At 33.6% G+C, this 19899-nt stretch overlaps 1 protein-coding gene across 1 annotated transcript in view; it reads right to left on the reverse strand.

Moving 5' to 3' along the window:
• LOC147070989 (uncharacterized) overlaps positions 1-19899 on the reverse strand; it is a 366245-nt gene that overhangs the window by 231142 nt on the left and 115204 nt on the right. The window contains exon 3 of the mRNA XM_085949033.1: positions 3752-3815. Coding sequence (XP_085805159.1) covers positions 3752-3815 — 64 coding nt within the window. The remainder of the gene's footprint in view (positions 1-3751; positions 3816-19899) is intronic.

Genomic DNA, 19899 nt, shown 5'->3' on the forward strand with positions numbered 1-19899 from the left:
ACATTGATTTTGTATAAATTAATTAAGTATATATTTTATTTGTACGGTTTGCCCATCCTTGATTCTTGTTTCTTGGCCCATCCCTAATGCTCTATGTGAGTTTTGGCTCTACCTACATAGTACAATACAACGATACTACCGGGGTCGAAATTCGGTGGTCCCTTTAAAATCAAAGCAATGTTATTCTCAAAATTCATAAGGAAGCTGAACAATGCGTACATCTGTACGCCGTTCTGCACGTGCTACGCACATTTTACCGCATGTGCCGATGCTGGACCGGGGACACTGTAGTAAATACCTGGTCTTGCATAAGTGTGAGTTTATAATATATTATGAAGTTATCTTGTCGGTCGGCTGTATATTCATATCCCATGAGTATGACCCATCGGTTTAGTTTATTAGTTAGTTTGCCAGTAAGTGATCAAATATGTCATCTATCTCCTTAAGTTTTAAAATATATTTGTTAATACATACTATAATAATTTATAATATTATCTTGAATGCTTAGATTATATTGAATGATAATAAAAAAGAGTAGGTATGTGCTATTTCAGTTAATTAAATCAATATTAATTTGTATTACCTACCTACCTAAATATTAATAATTGTAATGTACTAGTTGTGGATAGATGAATTTCACGTTAGTAAAATAATTTTGATAAATAATATTAGGTATTATGATGAATGAGGTGGTTCATTTATTGAAATATAAGTTCAGTACATTGACATTTGAAGACAGACTAGAAGTGAAACAATTAGGACCTCATCAACCAGTCTCCAACAGATTTAGTTATTGTGTATGAACTAATCAAAATAAAAAAAGCATTAACCTCCGAACAGTTTACCAAAAAACATGGTTGACGGCAAGTGTATCCTTCAAAAAACTATTTTGTTTTTCTTGTAGCAATAAGATTCTTTCGAACGCAGGAGGCATATGACGATGAAGTAATAGCTAAAAAAGATATGTTTTTTACGCTTTGATTAATATTGATTAGGTAGGTACTTATTAGATATTTCACGCCATCTGACCCCACTTACTAAAAGATGCTAGAGCCGCCACTGCCTAGATCATTCGACTAGCTCTTAATTATCGTGTTAATTACACACTCAAGATTTTTCTTGAGCTTATTGGAGCGCCGTTGGTTTATTTCTATACACTTTAACTTATATTACTAAATTATATAATTATTTCTTGTTGTTTTTATTTTTAAAGTAACAACTGCCATTCTGATCGTTTGTTTACGTAAGGAGTTGCAAACGGCCGACAATAATAAATTCGTTGCCTAGGCAACGGAACAATTTTACTATCAAACTTGCGTTTGTATACAGCTGACTGATTCGCAGCTAACTTTGTGCGCGCACAGCTCTCAATTGCACTCTCTACCAAACACCCCAAAAGAAGTATAACTTCAATAAACACGAAATCAAAGCATTGTTTACACTGATTATTTCAGACCTCAGTCATATCTGGAAGTATAGTGATAAAGAATTTATATCAGATTATTAGGGTGGGTACGTTCTTATATAATAGGTATACTTTGATTAAATTCTACTGACAATAAATTCCCGTCCAGCCAGCTATAAAATCTTCCCATACATTATTGTGGAGTGATCGCTAAAAACGGATCGGACCTACTCCACTCGATAAATCTCTTCCGAAATGTCAGCCGCAAAGAATTTTAAGTAGGTATGCGCCGCTCGCTAACTATCAACCAAGTATTTGTTAATCGTGAAGGGACTGGGTCTTAACATGTGGGAAGACTATGGACAGGAAGGAATTGGCGTGATGATCATGTAACGAGTCTAATGCCCGGTCCACACCGAAAACAAGTCGCGCGACAACTCGTTAAATTTTACGATAAGCATGATAATTATCGTAAAATTTCTTAAGCAATTATGATAATTATCATAAAATTTAACGAGTTGTCGCGCGACTTGTTGCCGGTGTGGACCAGGCATAACATTCATCACTGGTATATTATAGGTTAGAGTTCAAGGATTCTCAATATTTTCTAAAAGCGAAACACCACAGATATGACATCCACCGTTGTGACACATCTGCAAATTAAGCATAAGTGAAAAAAACTATCGACTGGGAGTAGGTATGTGATTGAATTTGAATTTAAATTAGAATTTATATAAGTTTTGTATTATTAATTCTATTTTAATCTTTTATAGCGACAGGCACTAGAAATAATCACCTCCGAAAGGAGCGGAGGGAGAGTTATTGATGTGATTCCCAAACTTTTGTGTTTTTGTTGAAATAACCCTCAAAAGACATTAGAACAATTCTAGCTGATTGAAACACATTGCGTTCGATAGGGTTAAGAATGTCAAACATGATCGAGCATACATCATTTTGAAAACACCTCAGAAGCATACGTACTACAACAACAATGCGATCGGCTTTCGTGGTTTGAATAAATGAATAATGGGTGATTCCTAAAGGTCGTCAGGATCTCTCACAATTTTAATCTTAACGTAGGTACTATCATTTGCTAATATGTTAATAATTTTTTTTTATTCAACAAATAATTCACAAGATTCGAGACTCTATCTTTATTGATTAGAGATTATTATTAAATATTAGAGGTGTTTTAAAATTATGTATGTCCAGTAAAGAATGTTACATTCTCAAATATATCGTCGAATAAAAAAAAGTTTAACAAACACCACCCACTTTACGTAAATAGACAGTGTACAATTTATTTTGTATGACATATATATTATTTTGATATCTATAACACGAATGTTCTATTAAGCTGTAGGTATATAATATATCCAAAATTCTTAAGGGCGGACGTGCTCAGCGTGGGTCAAAATGGAGCTTTTTTTCTATTTTCAAAGCATGATCCTGGACATACCTTAAACGTTGTAGATAATCTATTTATATAATTTTGAAGCCTTATTATCTTTTATATTTATTTTAAACATTTGATGACTGCATAAAGTATTTTTATTACATAAAATAGTATTCTTTTAAACCTCTCGCTCTAATGTTTTAGAATATAGTCATATTTCAGTACATAAATGTGCAGTGGTGTTAAGATTTTTTACATTTATTAATTTTTAAACGCATTTATAAAACCATCAGTATAATTTATATCGACATTATTATAGTGAAATATTTACGATAAAAAATTATATTGATAATCTCTGTGATCCCAAATTCGACAAGAATTAGGCATTTTATTATTCAAAAAATGGGCAAGATTAACACATTTGAAGATAATTCTAAAGATACTAATTATAAGCTATGTCTTTGACCATTCAAGTGTGATAAACATCCTACGAATGATGATTGCTTTATAATAATTATTGACCTAAGGATAAGGTAGTGTTTTTTTTAAATACGCCATTTCTTTTGGCATTCCCCAGTGGTTAAGCTACAACATACGGCCGTAGCCATAAATTGACAAACTATAATTGAAGTAGGGAGTAAAATGATGTTAACGCGCGTGTTTTAACATGTACCGTTAAAAAAACGGTTAGGTACAGGTATGTCCAGGATCATGCTTTTAAAATAGAACAAAAGCTCCATTTTGACCTACGCTGAGCATGTCCCCCCTTAATTGTTATATTGATAGATCATGTAAAAACCACTAAATTTAATAAATGTCGTATTTTAGGAGCTTTTAAAAAATCTTTCAAAAAAAGCTTCACTACCATAGGACACATTTACTTATTTATTTATAGCATAATCATTTTTCAAAGACAACTAATAAGTAATTATAATAATAGAATAGCTTACCAAATATCTCCCCTTGACTAGCGTATTCTGACACGATGTAAATCATGTTCTTTGTTTCCATGACCTGCGAAAAGAGAAAAACGATAATTAGTAACAAATAATTTATAACGAAAACGATTACAATCGAGAATTAACCGTACAATCAAAATTTCGACATAAACGAAGACAATGTCGATTGTAATAATTGTATGTTTCGGAATAATTTGCATCACGGAATCCGTTCTGTCATACAAAACCACTTGAGTGTAAAAAAATCGCATCGATTGTTATGAGAAATAGATTTCTATCGAATATTTCGTCATACCGATAAAATTCAATTCTTTTATATAACGAGTATTGTTTTAGTTCGATTTATTTCATCACTACCTATTCCATGAATTAATGATCGGCCTGATACTCAGGACAGTTTTGGTGAGGCTGAAACAAGGTTTAAATATCGGACGTGGACAAATATTGGAAAGAAACTTGTTGGAGGGTCTCGTATCTCCTTTGCACTTTGCTGAACTTGCCGGTAGAAGGTTGCGGCAGGGACAGTTGTGTCGTATCCCCTCAGCATCTTGTTGAACTTGCTGATTAGAAGGTTGCGTAGTTGTCTTAAGTCGGGCGTCACCATTGTGGGGTTCGATTTGGGTCATCAATGTGGGGTTCGATTTGAGTTACCACTGTGGGAGTCGTCAACGTGTCGTAGGTCATGGTGTTGAGGATGATGATGAAGAAGTCGAAGATAGATGCAGGAGCAAGTTCTATTTGCGGCGTAACGGTCGGTACAATAGTATGTTACAGTAGTTACATGTTACAATACTAAACATATGATACGGATCCGAGGTCCGCATCTCGGTACAATGAGATGTTGTGCGGGACGATATGAAGATTGAGATAATAACAGACCGGAAACGTATATTCGAGTGACATGTCCAATGAATTATGATTCGTTAGTTATACAATCAAAATAATATCTTGAAAAGAATAGTAATTTAAGGAAATAATTAATATAGTTGAGTCAGCTACTTTACGGAGTTTGCGTCATCGGATATAGCTGACTATGTGGAAAGGTGGATATCGTTGAAACAATCATTGCAGTACTGCAGTATTGTAGTACTGCAGTATTGCAGAACTGAGTTTGCAATAATTGGACAATCCGGGAAATTAATATTATTAGAGAATTTGTAATTCCGGTAATATATTTAATATCGTCGATCAATATGCTGACACGGATTGAGTTGGTATCCCCATAAACTTTTCTATTTCGACCTTCGGTTGATGACGACGATATTCGTGAAAGAAACCCAATGTTCATAATTTAAAATATCGTGGAGACAGAAAATATTGTATAAATATATAATAATATATAAATAAGAAATAAGTATTTATCACTAGGAATTATTATCACCTCCGAAGGGAGGGGAGGAAGCGTTAGGTACTACCCTCGTTTGGTGGGCTGTCTGATGACATCGTCTGATGTTAGGAACTTCGGGGAGATAAAAGGGTTCCATGACAAAACAGAACATGACAAAACAGAATAGTATGCATTTTTTATTATAATATAGACTATAGAGTATAAAAATTGTATAATGTAATCACTGCATGTTAGCCATTCGGCGTAAAATCCTCAAGTTATCTGTTTGATTTTGATAATCATGTACTACTATTGCCACTCGATTACTAAGGGTCTCATACTTTTTCTTTACAACTTCAGGGTGATCTGTATGAGCATTGGCTAATAATAATTTCTGTCAAGCTATTAAAAAGGGGTTTTATTTTCAAAATAACGGGTTTGTAAAAAAAATGTATATATATAATAAACTATATATAATAATAATACATAATAAACTATATATAATAACCTAATAAACAGTTAATGATTTCACTTAAAAATTGAAAAATTTTAAAATTTTAATATTATATTTCTAAGTATATAAGTATTTTATTAATAAATAGATTCCACAACAATGAATGTTTTATTTTTCCCCTGGCTGTTCTGTTTTGTCATTGTTCTGTTTTGTCACCGTTCTGTTTTGTCAGGTTACCGATAAAAGAACGTCGAATGGTTGCAGAGAACGACGAGATTATTTAGAGGCTGTAACACGATTTAAATCTCGGACTTGGACAAATATTGGAAAGAAACTTTTCTCTGAAATGCATAAATTTCGACCCAGTTGGTGATAATATTCGCTAAAGAAACAGAATCTTCATAATTTGAAATATCGTGAAGACGGAAAATAATGTAAGTATACTTACGACTAGGTAATCCAATCCGGGGATAGCCGGATTCCGAACTATTTTCGATACCTATGAATCCCGGGATTGGTAAACATAATCCCGTAACTATCGGGATTGATTTTTTTATCAATTATTATGGAAAATAAAATAAAAACGAAAATATAACAGAAAAATACCCTTAATAACATAAAACTACATTAGAAATAAACTGAGTTTGAATGAAGTTTGATTTATCACCCATGTGTTGCCAATTTATTTTATTTTTTTACATAAATCAATAAAAATGAGAAAGTTTAGAAAAAAACAATGCTTCGCACTTTTAACAAAGTGATTCCACCATGATCACATACGTTTTACGACAGTTTCATATTTGGCCGACTAATTAGATTTATGAAGGCCATAAACCATGATTTGCTTTACTGTTTTAAATCTCGCTAACCCATTCATTAAGTCTTTACTATCAGAAACAGCAATCTCATATAATGTATGTATAATGTCTTAAATAGTATAAATTATACTAGATTTATTTTTGACCGATTTTATCAATGTTATTTGTATATAAATTTATATTAACTACCGGGATCGTTAAAGTGTAATCCCGAAATCCTGGGATCAAAATTTGGCTCGGAATTGGATTCCCTACTTACGACTTTATTTATTGATTCGCGATTCGCTCCAACTAAAACAGGCAAAAACGAAAAGTGCGAAGGTGTTTTTGTAGAATTATTTAACCTAATATGACACATATTTTTACGACAATGTTACGCCACATGTGTACGGCATTTACTGCGCTATCTTAATAGTTGGTACACACGCGTTGATAATTTGAAAACCGAGTAAGTACTTAGTTACCAGCGTCACGAATGTGGGTAATGTTCGCGAAAGTTCACGCTCATTTTAGTTCTGACTTTCCGCTAAAGGCATATTATCATGCAGCGGCAAATCCGACTGAGAATGATTAATCACACAGAATTTGCAGATTAGCTTATTTAGTATTGTATTAAATCCCCGGTCAAAGTTTAACGACATTTACATTCAATAAAAAAAAATCGGTGCGTGTACTTATGTACGCGCGTTAGAAGTTAAATACTTCTTCAGCGTAAATTAAAATTTATTTATTATTTAAATAGAAAACGGGCCACTCATTGGAGTGCCTCTGGTTTAAAATTATCTTGTTGCTTATTTCCGTATTTATTAATATTATTTACCATTACTATTTTAATTATCTTGTTAAATTACACACTCAGAAAAAGAGCCGCTTATTGGAGGGCCGCTGGTTTAAAATCATTGTATTGCTTCATTCCGTAATTATCAATATTATGTAATATTACTATTTTAATTATCTTGTTAAATTACACACTCGAGAAAAGGGGCCGCTTATTGGAGCTCCGCTGGTTTATTTCTTTATACTTTAACTTATATTACTAAATTATATAATTATTTCTTGTTGTTTTCATTTTTAAAGTAATAACTGTCACTCTGACGTTTAAACCTTTGTTGTGGTGTCGCACTTTCGTAACTCTCAATTTCACCCTCTACCAAACGCGCCAAAAGAAGTATAACTTCAAAAATTCTATATACGAGGGTGGGTCAATAAGTCCTTAGAAAAGCCGACAGGTGGCGCGACTAGTACTGTAAGCGGTTTGTTTTCATGCAGCGGCACTACCGATTCAGTATGCTGCGAAGTTTCAATCAGATTGGTCGGGTTGTTGTGTGTTTCTCGTACATTTAAAAAAAAATTGCTTGTGGAAAATGGAAAAATGGAAAATGGAGAAAATTGAGTTTAGATCTGTTATTAAACATTTTAATATAAAAGGGTTAACAGCAAAGGAAATAAAAAATGAGTTGGATTTAGTTCACGGCATATCTGCTCCTTCACTTGCAACTATTTATAACTGGTTAAATGAATTTAAACGTGGTCGTACATCAACAAAGGATGAACCACGCTCAGGACGTCCTGTAGAGGTGACTACACCAGAAATGATCAATAAAATCCACGATATGGTGTTAAGTGACCGAAGATTAAAGTTGAGTGAGATAATTGAGGTTACAGGGATCTCAAAAGGTAGCGTCATTTCTATTTTACATGACAAATTGGGCATGAAAAATATTTCTGCAAGATGGGTGCCGCGTTTGCTCACAGTCGACAATAAACGCAATAGGGTGGTGGCCTCTAAAGCCCTGTTGTCGCTCATGCAACGCAATCCGGATGAATTTTTTCGTCGCTTTGTGACTGTTGATGAAACATGGATACACCACTATACTCCCGAGACGAAAGAACAGTCAAAGCAGTGGATTGCGAAGGCAAACCATGTCCAAAGAAGGCGAAAACCGTAAAATCAGCTGGTAAGGTTATGGCTACTGTATTTTGGGATGCACGTGAAATTATTTTCGTTGACTATTTGGAAAAAGGAAAAACAATAACAGGGGATTATTATGCATCTTTATTGGACCAGCTAAAAAACAAAATTGAAGAAAAACGGTCTCATTTAAACAGGAAAAAAATCCTCTTTCATCAGGACAATGCCCGTGTTCACACATGTTTACGATCAATGGCTAAAATTGAAGAATTGAAGTTCGAATTGGTCGACCACCCACCGTATTCGCCAGATTTAGCCCCCAGTGACTTTTTCCTTTTCCCAAACTTAAAAAAATGGCTAAGTGGACAACGTTTTTTTTCAAATGAAGAAGTCATCGATCGGACAAATGCTTATTTTGAGGACCTTCCGAAAACTTATTTTTCTGACGGTTTTAAAAAAATTGAGAAACGTCTTACCAAGTGTATTGAGCTCGAAGGAGATTATGTTGAGAAATAAAAAAAAAATACAAAAATAAAAACTGTTTTAATGCTTTTTTCTAAGGAATTATTGACCCAGCCTCGTATCAGGCATATCCAATTTCAAGTGTGTTGTCATCTGCTATCCAGTATCAAAGCTGACAGTAATCTAATGTCATTTTTTAATATATTTTAACTGAGAACAACCGAAGCGTTACAAATTAAACACCACTATTCTTTTACCAACACTCCACACCAGTAAATAAATACCTACTCAAATTCCTATTCGTCGTGAAAACGATAAATTTTTCTTACGGGCACTCTCCTTCTTACGGAAACTATTATCCCATTGTTTGATGAGCGTAGTGCGTGACGGCTCACTCCTGCGATATGCTGTAAGGGATTCAATACGAACCAAGTGATACGATACAGTTACGAAGGCTTCCTCAAGGTTAAATTGAAAACGACTTTCACGTAAGCTGCTTACGGAAATAATAATTAGAAAAGTAATGCTTTCCCTTAAAAATCTCAATGAAATCATATAATATTTTAACATAACTACTGAATATTTACACGCTTTTTACATTTTCACGGCTCAATTCCTATGGACTCATAATTAACCAAAAACTATATTATATACATGCAGACATGACCGCGAACTGTAGCCACTGATACTAGTAGTCATAGTAATCACACTCTTTGTAAGGAAATCTACACAAACTGCCTAGCGTGCGACTCGCTACGAAGTACGGAAATTCGTCCACATCTATCAGCACGACTAAGTCCTCCTCGTACCCCCCCCCCCTAAGCTTTTCCGGGTACATTCCCGATGTCCAGACACTCCACAGTTTGCATTCTATCAAATGTTTGCGGAATTTCATGCACACGGTGGTATACACATCTACGTTGTTATAGTCTGCACATGTCGTCAGTAGTGGAATGCTATTAAACATTGGCTGGTAGCTGGTACTGTATGTGTCTATTAATAACATAACTTTAGCGACCGTTACAATATATTGTCAAATCTTAAACCCTTGTTTAATGCACAGCGTACCTAGTAATCGGATAATCATATTATTATAGTACGTAGGGGTAGGTTAAATTAAGTTGCAATTCGTTTGAATTCGGCAGTTATTTAGGCTACTACGGGATTTTTAATGGTATAAAAATGACCTTTTCAAACACTACAACGTTATAAAATAATTTAACTCAGATATGAGAAATCTTTAACTGTTACATTAATATATTGTAAGATTAAGCTCTTAGAAAATGCTGTTGTGAAATAGGTACATTTTAAAAGTTAATAAATTAAGTTACTTGATAATAATATACTTATCAACATTATCATTGAGAAATATTGCTTATTGTATAGTACTGTTTTTTTCGACCATGTCCGATCCTAATAAGATCATATGAGCTTCCACTGAGTAGAGGTTCGTATTAACAGATTTGTTTTACAAGAAATCGATGTCAGCCACTTACTCAACCTATAAGTCCATACCCTGACTCATACAGAAATTGAAAAACAATATGTCTACTTGCCAGACCCAGGATTCGAACCTGGGACCCACGCCAGCCTTCGATAATAATTTAAAACATGACGAAGTGTTATATTTTTATTTACGTATTAGATAGCTACCTACTAAAAGACGTTGCGAATGATAAAGAAGATCTATTAAACACCTGTATTTTCCATATTTTGTCAGCTGGCAGTTTGGATCTTGGTAGCATTATTTTTATTGTTAAAATTAACCAGAAATACGAAATAACCTTCTTATTATGTTTTATGTAGAATATTATTGGTGGGGGCTTATAAGACATCGATTGATTTCCTACTTATTATATCAGCTTAGTCAGTTAGCCCAATAAGATTGTGGCACTGTTGATAAAAAAAAGTCGACACTGATGCAATCGGAAAATAAGCAATCCTTAGCAGTTTATTGGAAAGCCCTCGAGTGAAGTTAATATCAGATTAGTAAAAAAAAAACCTATCCTCAGTAACTGATAACGGAAAGAAGAATGACTTAGATTAATCATGAGTGAAGTTCACTGACACGGCCAAGTAAAAAGTTTTGAGTAAGCCAAACTTCAATTTGGTATAATATATCCATCCCGAGGGAAATATGCCAGGGAAAGCTTTGGTAAAAAACCTTCTTGAGTTTACGTGTAAACCCATCTAGATCCTTAAGGACATTGCGATATTTGAGTACTTTCCAAAGGACTGCTGGAGATATATTTATACGACAAGAATATTCCTTATGGGGAAATAGATTCTAATGTGACTAAGTATAAGTCATAATGTAGCTGTTGTATCGTCACTGATCAACTGACTTAGAATGTGCTTTCGAAACAAGCAGGGCTGTAAAAATAATTCATAATATTATTATTTAAGGGAATGGGACGACTGGCCTCCGGACAATTGGACGCCGCACTGTCGTAGACACGTGTAGACGAGGTATTTTAATCATTGTCTATCTTCTACCTAGTAGATTGAATCAATTTTACTCTTAACATAATGTATTATTTATCGCGGATTGAGAATTACCATGCCTAAGGCTTTATATAAAATAAAAAACTCTTTTTTCGTTGGAACTTAAACATATGCACGATTAAATCATAGTTTACGTGTGCATATTTACATTCTCACCAACTATTAAATCATAATACAATCATTGAAATATAAATTATAAAACTGAATATTTTTTTAAAGTACCTATAAGTACCTAACGTCTATTTATTTTCGAATTCCGTGGCGTCCAGTTGTCCGGTGCCAAATCGTCCTAGACCCTTATTTAATCACCCGGCCTCCATCCGTGGCAATTATAGATGAGTGGTATTTATTATAATTTATAATAATTAATGGTAATTATTATCCTTTTATGGTACATCTGCTACATTCCAATAATAACAAAATACTTAGATTAAGAATGATTAACAGCCAACCCTAGCAATTATTTTCATAATAATCCATTCACGTTTCGGGGATTTCTAAGGTGCATCTGGAGCGAATCTGCATGAAATTTAATCATACGGCGGCAGTTTTTCAGTGATAGAAGAAAGATAAACTGTGGTGAAAACATTAATACACAAAATCGCATCGGCAAATCATGCGAAATTGATTAATAAATCCAAATGCTACAAACAATCCGCATTCAATGTATTGATCGAATTTTTCAGCCGTGATAAAAAAGAAAGTATATAACAATAAAATCAGTCCAAATTCTACTACTCTATAATTAATCGTATGCAGTATTTTTAGAAGAATCTTCAGTTTGAATTGTATTGTAATAAATAGTATATTCGATTACATTATAATATTTTTGGTCATAAAATTAAGCTTATTTTGCCAAAATGGCTTCATTGTCTTGTATCTTCGTAGTAGTTTTGAAAATTTTCTAATTTGTTAAATGTTCTAATGTGTCTATAAGTTTATCAAACGGTTTTAATTTAATGGACATAGTTTCAATTTAATACAGATTACAGGGTGAACATTAAATCGAAACTTGTAAAATGGCCCCGTCCTTATTATAGAATTATTGCATTGTATGGCATCTTTAAATATTTTCAAACCTTACAACTCGACTAAGGAAGAACTTATCTATTTGGTCAAAATTACTTTTACTAGGTGTGTTAATTATCGGTTAAATTTATATATTTTTATAGCTCAAAAAATTCTCTTTAGTAGTGAGGATATAGCTAAAGCATATGACAATTTTAAGGGAGATTAAAGTCAGATTTCTAAGACGTTACTTTTTTAAATGTCAAAATAACGCCAAGAAAAGTTCCAAGACGATCGTAAGTCGTAATATGTATTTATTATTCTTTCATATAGATCCGAAAGCTCCAAATAATTCTAAGCGTTCTTTCTAGAAACAGTAACAATCGTTTTACAAAATACAATAAGTCCATTAAACAAAAAACAAACAAAGAAATCGATGACTATGAATAGAAAAATGGTTGAATAGAAAATACAATGAGGGTATTATTATTATCGAAATAAGCGGGCAAAAAATGTAATCAGCATTGTAAACTTACAGTTTTTATTGTCAGATCTAGCATTTATTTTTTCACCAGTCATTTTTGATATCAGTATTAGCTTTAAAGTTTGTTATAAAATCAGAAAAACTAAATGGTAAAAACAGGGTTTCTTGTCAATATGCGTAAAACATTTCCTAATTATACCATGAAAGCATAACCTTTAGGCGTTAACAGTAACTTATGATTAATATATTAATAAATAGTTAAAAGTAAGACTGCATAGTCAATATATGGTAATGGTGCACAGTCTTCGGCCGATCGGTGATCAGCGTCCTGCCGAAGAAATTGGCACGTGGAATCTGGCCTTTCCATTAATTTTCCAATCTCTTAGCCAAGTCTTAATGTATACATTTTGGAAACTAGAACAATCGGCAATATAAATTAAAATAAAACACAATACCTACATCACTTGAGAATATCATATTAAAGTGAACGAAACCGCCCCTGGTCATTATTAAATTATATTGAATAAGTAATATAATACTTTTTGTGTTTTATTTTAATTGATAATCTCGAATATCTTTCCTCTAAGAATTATCAGTTAGCGATAGCGCTCATAGAACGCGTCGAGCGGGCGAAGTCGGCGAATGCAGTGTTTATTCATAACCATAATCACACGTCTCTTCCCGCGCATTACCCTTCACCTAAGTAATAAGCGGCCCAAGCAGCACAAAACAATTATTTTTACAGTGTCTCTCATAACAAAGCAATAAAAATATTATATTATTTCGGGCTTGTCATTAATATTTACGACGACATTATTCAACCAGCGATAAACTGAACACGCAATAAAATTAAACAATGACTTCTCTGTAATTAAATAATTGCTTTTCACCCGTCGATCGACGAGGCCTCAAGCAGCGTAATTTTGGTAGCCGTGTTCAATGAATGGACTCCATTGTATTTTCTTTCATTCGTATCGCCGAGAAGCGGTGATTCGCGAAAAAACGATGATTCATGCGGCGGGCGCGTATAATGCGTCGTGAAATCCAGTGGGCGCTGGCGTATTTGATAACGTTGTATTTTCGTTGATTAACGCGCCAATTGTAGAAATTTTGCGCGAGCGCCGCACTCGCTGCGTCAATGGGCTTTATGCCTTAAGGCGATACTTCAGTGAAACGGCATATAATTTTCAATTATAGGCGCGACGAAATTTTGGACTCGCTGGCAGTCTGAGAGCGAACGTCAAGGTGTCAATACGTCAATTTGTTTCGATATGGCGACGGGGGTATTAATTCTTAAATCGTGTAAAGATGACTAAAAACGTTACCCATTTACTTTAAAAAGAAAACATGTCAATTAATATATTATTATTGTTACTAATAGAACATACGTTAAAGTTCCCACCACCACCCGTTATATATGCACAGCCATGGATATGCACGGCCGCTTTCTATGACGCTTTAAACGTGTCTGAAAGAAGTGATTTTAAGTGCTCATAAAAAGAAAATTAAATGGACGCATGTTAGATTTATATGACAAATTATATTTCGGTCGGCATGCGTCATTTGCACCCGCGACCCGCAATCCGCGCATCGCCTAGCCACGATCTTTTTAGACCATGCCTCAACTGAGGTATGTATTGCCTTAACGCCATTAAAATAAGTAACATAACATTTATTGCATCGATTTATTAGAACGACTCTGAAAAATACAACTTTGACGACAACTGCATTTAAAGCTCGGAAGAGTAAGTCTTCAATAAAAAGATAAAACGAGCAAGACATACGCGATGCGGGTGGAATAACGTATAGGGCGCGTTTAAAGCTCCCTTATACGAAAGCTCGTTTGTACGGGAAAAGGTGCATGACTTAACGCCGAAGATAAAAATAAAAATCGGCTTTTTTATTTTCCTAAGTGCGTCTTCGTTTTATTCGATGCGTCTTATCTTTTTACCGTTCTTATGTTCACATCTTTAAAAGATGTCAACACAGTTTTCATTTCGATTTTCTTATTTCAAAATATATTTTTGCGGTTCACTGATTTAAATCTCCTTCGTTGAGAAACTGAATTAAAAAAAAACGATTGTCATTACATAATTCAAGCGCCAATAGTGAAATACGGTTGCATTGATTTAAATTAGTCATGTTTACACCAAGTTTTTGTCATATTTCCGGTACCGACAATAATCTCTTGTCAATATCGACTTGGTATTTGTAGTTTTTTTTAAGACTTAGGCCTTTCGCTCATAGATAAACTAAAATCCGACGAACTGGTTGCTGATGGAACTCATAAACCGGCCAATGACTGATGCTTCGCACACGGCGCTACTGAAACCCCCTTGTAATAATAATCTCAGAACCTCGAACTGTCAAACCCATTGTCTTTCCTACTTCATCCTAAACTTTTTTCCGTAATATCTTAATAGTCTGTAATTATACAGGCAACGGTATTTCTCAACTTCTGCCACAAATTTTTAATTAATAATCGCTTCGCCCATCTTTAACTTTTGACGTGTTGACTTGTTATTGCTTTCAGTGCTACCAATTTTGGTAAGAAAATATGATTTTTCATCGAACCTACTGATATTGGCACCACTGTGTTATGGGAGACTGGGATACTAGCATGTCGCGTTTCTTCAGTTTAGTGGCGAGCGTTTTGAAACTGAAAGATTCCAGTCTTGCCGTAAGCGAGCCGCCATTGAAATACATTAGTTAGATACTGACTGTAATTTTAGTTTCAGTCTCGTCTTTTTTGAGTATTCTCATGGGCCTCATTGTCTTGTATTTGAATAGTTTTTCCCCACCCTTCTCACTGATCTTGAGGGTCCAACCGACTGATATTTACAGTCAGGGAACTCCTTTGACTACATAACGATACAGTTTTTGTTTCAGTATGTTTATTTCTTCAATAGTTTTAAAGAGAATCTAATGCCACACTTTTATGGACACCATTGTTGAGCAGTTGGATTTTATTTATTTTTATTTATTTTAAAAAAGATACATTGAGCACACAACAAATTATTAATTCAAGACGTTGACAACATGAATAAAAAGTACAGTTAAATCAACTTAGTAAAGAAAAAAACAAAGCAAAAGAAATAAATTAAAAAAAAAAAACAACAATAATTGTTAAGGGGGGACATGCTCGTCGAAGGTCAAAATTGAGTTTTTATTGTATTTTCAAACCATGATCCTGGACACTCCTTAAACGTTGTAGATAATCTATTTATATAATTTTGAAGCCTTATTATCCTTTATAGTTATTTTAAACATTTGATGACTGCATGAAGTATTTTTGTTACATAAAATAGTATTCTTTTAAACCTCTCGCTCTAATGTTTTAGAATATAGTCATATTTCAGTACATAACTGTGCAGTGGTGTTAGGATTTTTTACGTTTATTAATTTTTAAACGCATTTATAAAACCATTAGCATAATTTATTACGAGATAATTTTTGTAAAATATTCACGATAAAAAATTATTTTGATAATCTCTGTGATCCCAAATTTGACAAGAATTAGGCATTTTATTATTCAAAAAATCGGCAAGATTAACACATTTGAAGATAATTCTAAAGATACTTATTATAAGCTATGTCTTTGACCATTCAAGTGTGATAAACATCTTATGAATAATGATTGCTTTATAATAATTATTGACCTAAGAATAAGGTAGTGTTTTTTTGAAATACGCCATTTCTTTTGTCATTCCCCAGTGGTTAAGCTACAACATACGGCTGTAGCCATAAATTGACAAACTATAATTGAAGTAGGGAGTAAAATGATATTGACGCGCGTGTTTGAACATGTACCGTTTAAAAAAAAATTAAAAAAAATTCGGTTAGGTACATGTTCAAACACGCGCGTTAACATAATTTTACTTCCTACTTTAATTATAGTTTGTCATTTTATGGCTACGACCGTATGTTGTAGCTTAACCACTGGGGAATGACAAAAGAAATGGCGTGTTTCAAAAAAACACTACCTTATTCTTAGGTCAATAATTATTATAAAGCAATCATTATTTATAAGATGTTTATCACACTTGAATGGTCAAAGACATAGCTTATAATAAGTATCTTTAGAATCATCTTCAAATGTGTTAATCTTGCCGATTTTTTGAATAATAAAATGCCTAATTCTTGTCAAATTTGGGATCACAGAGATTAGCAATATAATTTTTTATCGTGAATATTTTACAAAAATTATCTCGTAATAAATTATGCTAATGGTTTATTAAATGCGTTTAAAAATTAATAAATGTAAAAAATCTTAGCACCACTGCACAGTTATGTACCGAAATATGACTATATTCTATAATATTAGAGCGAGAGGTTTAAAAGAATACTATTTTATGTAACAAAAATACTTCATGCAGTCATCAAATGTTTAAAATAACTATAAAGGATAATAAGGCTTCAAAATTCTATAAATAGATCATCTACAACGTTTAAGGAGTGTCCAGGATCATGGTTTGAAAATACAATAAAAACTCAATTTTGACCTTCGACGAGCATGTCCCCCCTTAAAGAAGAATACAAATTAAACAATAAAATAGAATAGTAAAAACAAAATACATAATGCATCGTTAAAAATGCCTACGAGCGGAATGCACAATCTAAGATTTCGTTCCTAAGGATAAGTCGCCGAAAAGGATGACTTAACTATAGACAATCCTGAGTATAGAGTTAAGGAATCCTTAACCATAGACTACTTTTGTTATGAACACGCCCCCTTCTGTATTACCATTTACCACTGACAGCTGCTGTCAAAATAAATTCGCATGTCTATAACACAGTCCATACACTCAAATTCATTTGACAATGTATCTCAATATGGATATTGATAGTGTTAATTCGTTTGGCATGTACTTGCAGAATATTATTTTATTTTTATACGCCAGCCCGCAGAAATACAAAATACCAGATGAAGAATGACACTTGATGCTAGTGTTACCATGTTAAAAAAAAAACTTGTGGTGCCTGTGGAATCACGTATAATGACTTATAACGGAAACATAAGAGTATTATAATTAAATATTAATATGTATTTATAGTTATTGCATTTATAAAATGCAGTTGTCATATTTTTGTCATCGTTTAACGATTATAAAATAATTTACCTAATTTACCTAACGAGAATTTTTAAATATGGTATTATTTTCAATAAAAATGATCTTAACTAAGGACAGTGTTTCTGCATAGTGTTTTCTGCTAAGGAAATTTTAGTTATGACAAATGTTTCTGCATTCCGCTCTACATCTCTAGGCAGTGCATTGACCAGCCGCACAGCTTTCGCTATTGGTGCCAGGTGAGCCTGACATGAGGAAACAGCTTTCACCAAAAATATCCCTAATTAAAAGACCCCTAGCACCCTTCAATTGGTCGGAAGGTCGCGTAGGGTTGTTAACGATCACTCTCTTCTCCGTCCACCATTAATTATTATTTTATTTACAAATTATTGTTTTCCCTTCTGGTTATATGGCCAAATAACTGCTTTGAAGATAACTCTCTAAAATACTGTAAATGCGTGTATTAGTGAGGAAATCTTGCTGTCTTCTGGTAGGTACGGTGACAACATTTTTTTAAAACAAATCTTCATACAAGACACCTAACCGATGTATGAAATAGTGGGGGGGAAACAAAAAAAGGTTCCATATTATTATGAATGAATAAAAACATTTTTTTATCTTTAATAGGTACGTTTAATAGTAAGTACCTACCTACATAACAAAACTATTTTCCCGCTATGAGAAGGAACAGTGACCGTGATATGGCCGATAATCGGCGAGACGAAGCGACCTCGCCGCCGGTTGATTGACCCCCCCTCGCTAACAATAATTTCACTCGACCTTGCATTACCTAAATCTCACATAACTGATACTGCAGTGTGATTAAAATAAGTTTTCGCAAGTAATTTGAATAGGTAGGTGCGTTATATTATAGATAGTATTGTTTCTGCAATTTGCAACATTCAACAAAATATAATATCTCTCCGTAGTAATAATATTATGACACTCGTTTTCATCTAAAAACTAACGTTATCACTATTCACAAAATGATTCTGACAAATCAAAAAAATTGTGTCTTTAATATTATTTGATGGGGTGCACACAATGGGGTGATAACATTACAAAAGATGCCAACCAGCTGCTAAAAATCAGTAAACTAAAAAAGACGTTCCGGTTTGTGGACGGCGATGGAGGAGGCCAGGGCTCGACTTGAGCTGTAGCGCCATCGAAGAAGAAGAAGAATATTATTTGATAAAAATATGTCCAAATTCAAATTTATTTATTTTATATATAATGGACATGACAAATTATAAATTCAAAGCGTTCACGACAAGACATAAAGTAATTGTAAGTAACAATTTAATGTGAGTAAATAATACAATAATAAAATAAGAAATATAAAAGTACAAGGAAGCACACAGAGTTAACTAGGTTGATAGACCCTATTTTAAAAACTTATAAAACAATGTCCACCTAAATTCACCCGCACCTAAGTGGAATCAATTGGCATTACTAATGGCAGGTTAGTTCTGCACCTTGGGAGAACAAACAACGGATCCCTCCGACCACTAAGATAATTATCAGAGACACACAAGCCAATACGTACCTCCAAAAATGCCAGAGATTCCATGTATAAGTCGGAAAATAATATGTAGCTAAATAAAGATCCCTTCTAAACTTTAAACTATAGTATCTAAACATACATCAGTCGGACAGACACACGGATAATATCCATATAGCCGAAAGTAAAGGAGTCTCGAAAATTTCTTCTGGATCCTCTCCACCATAAGTCCGTACTTCAACTGATGCGGGACCCAAACAATAGACCCACTCCTAGTCTGCTTCTAACTAAGTTAAATAGTATATTCAAGGCTTAATTAGATATGGGCCCAATGAATGTCTAAAATGAAGGATTTCTCACGATTGTTACAAGTCTAGCCTAAACAATCTGTAGACATTGTAGGATAAATGTATGCAATAATTACATTGTAATTATAATACTATGTCATTTTTTATCATTTAACAATCTCATTAGAAATTAACATTTCTTCAGCGTTTAAACTTAAACCGAGTGTTGTTCGCACAATGGCCACAATCTGTCAAAAATTCGATTTACTACAACTACACTAACCAACACTAACAACAAGCCATGAAGCCCAA

The sequence above is a fragment of the Rhyacophila brunnea genome, unplaced genomic scaffold (assembly GCF_057557595.1).
Source record: "Rhyacophila brunnea isolate RB1 unplaced genomic scaffold, BYU_Rbru_1.0 scaffold_21, whole genome shotgun sequence".
Classification (NCBI taxonomy): domain Eukaryota; kingdom Metazoa; phylum Arthropoda; class Insecta; order Trichoptera; family Rhyacophilidae; genus Rhyacophila; species Rhyacophila brunnea.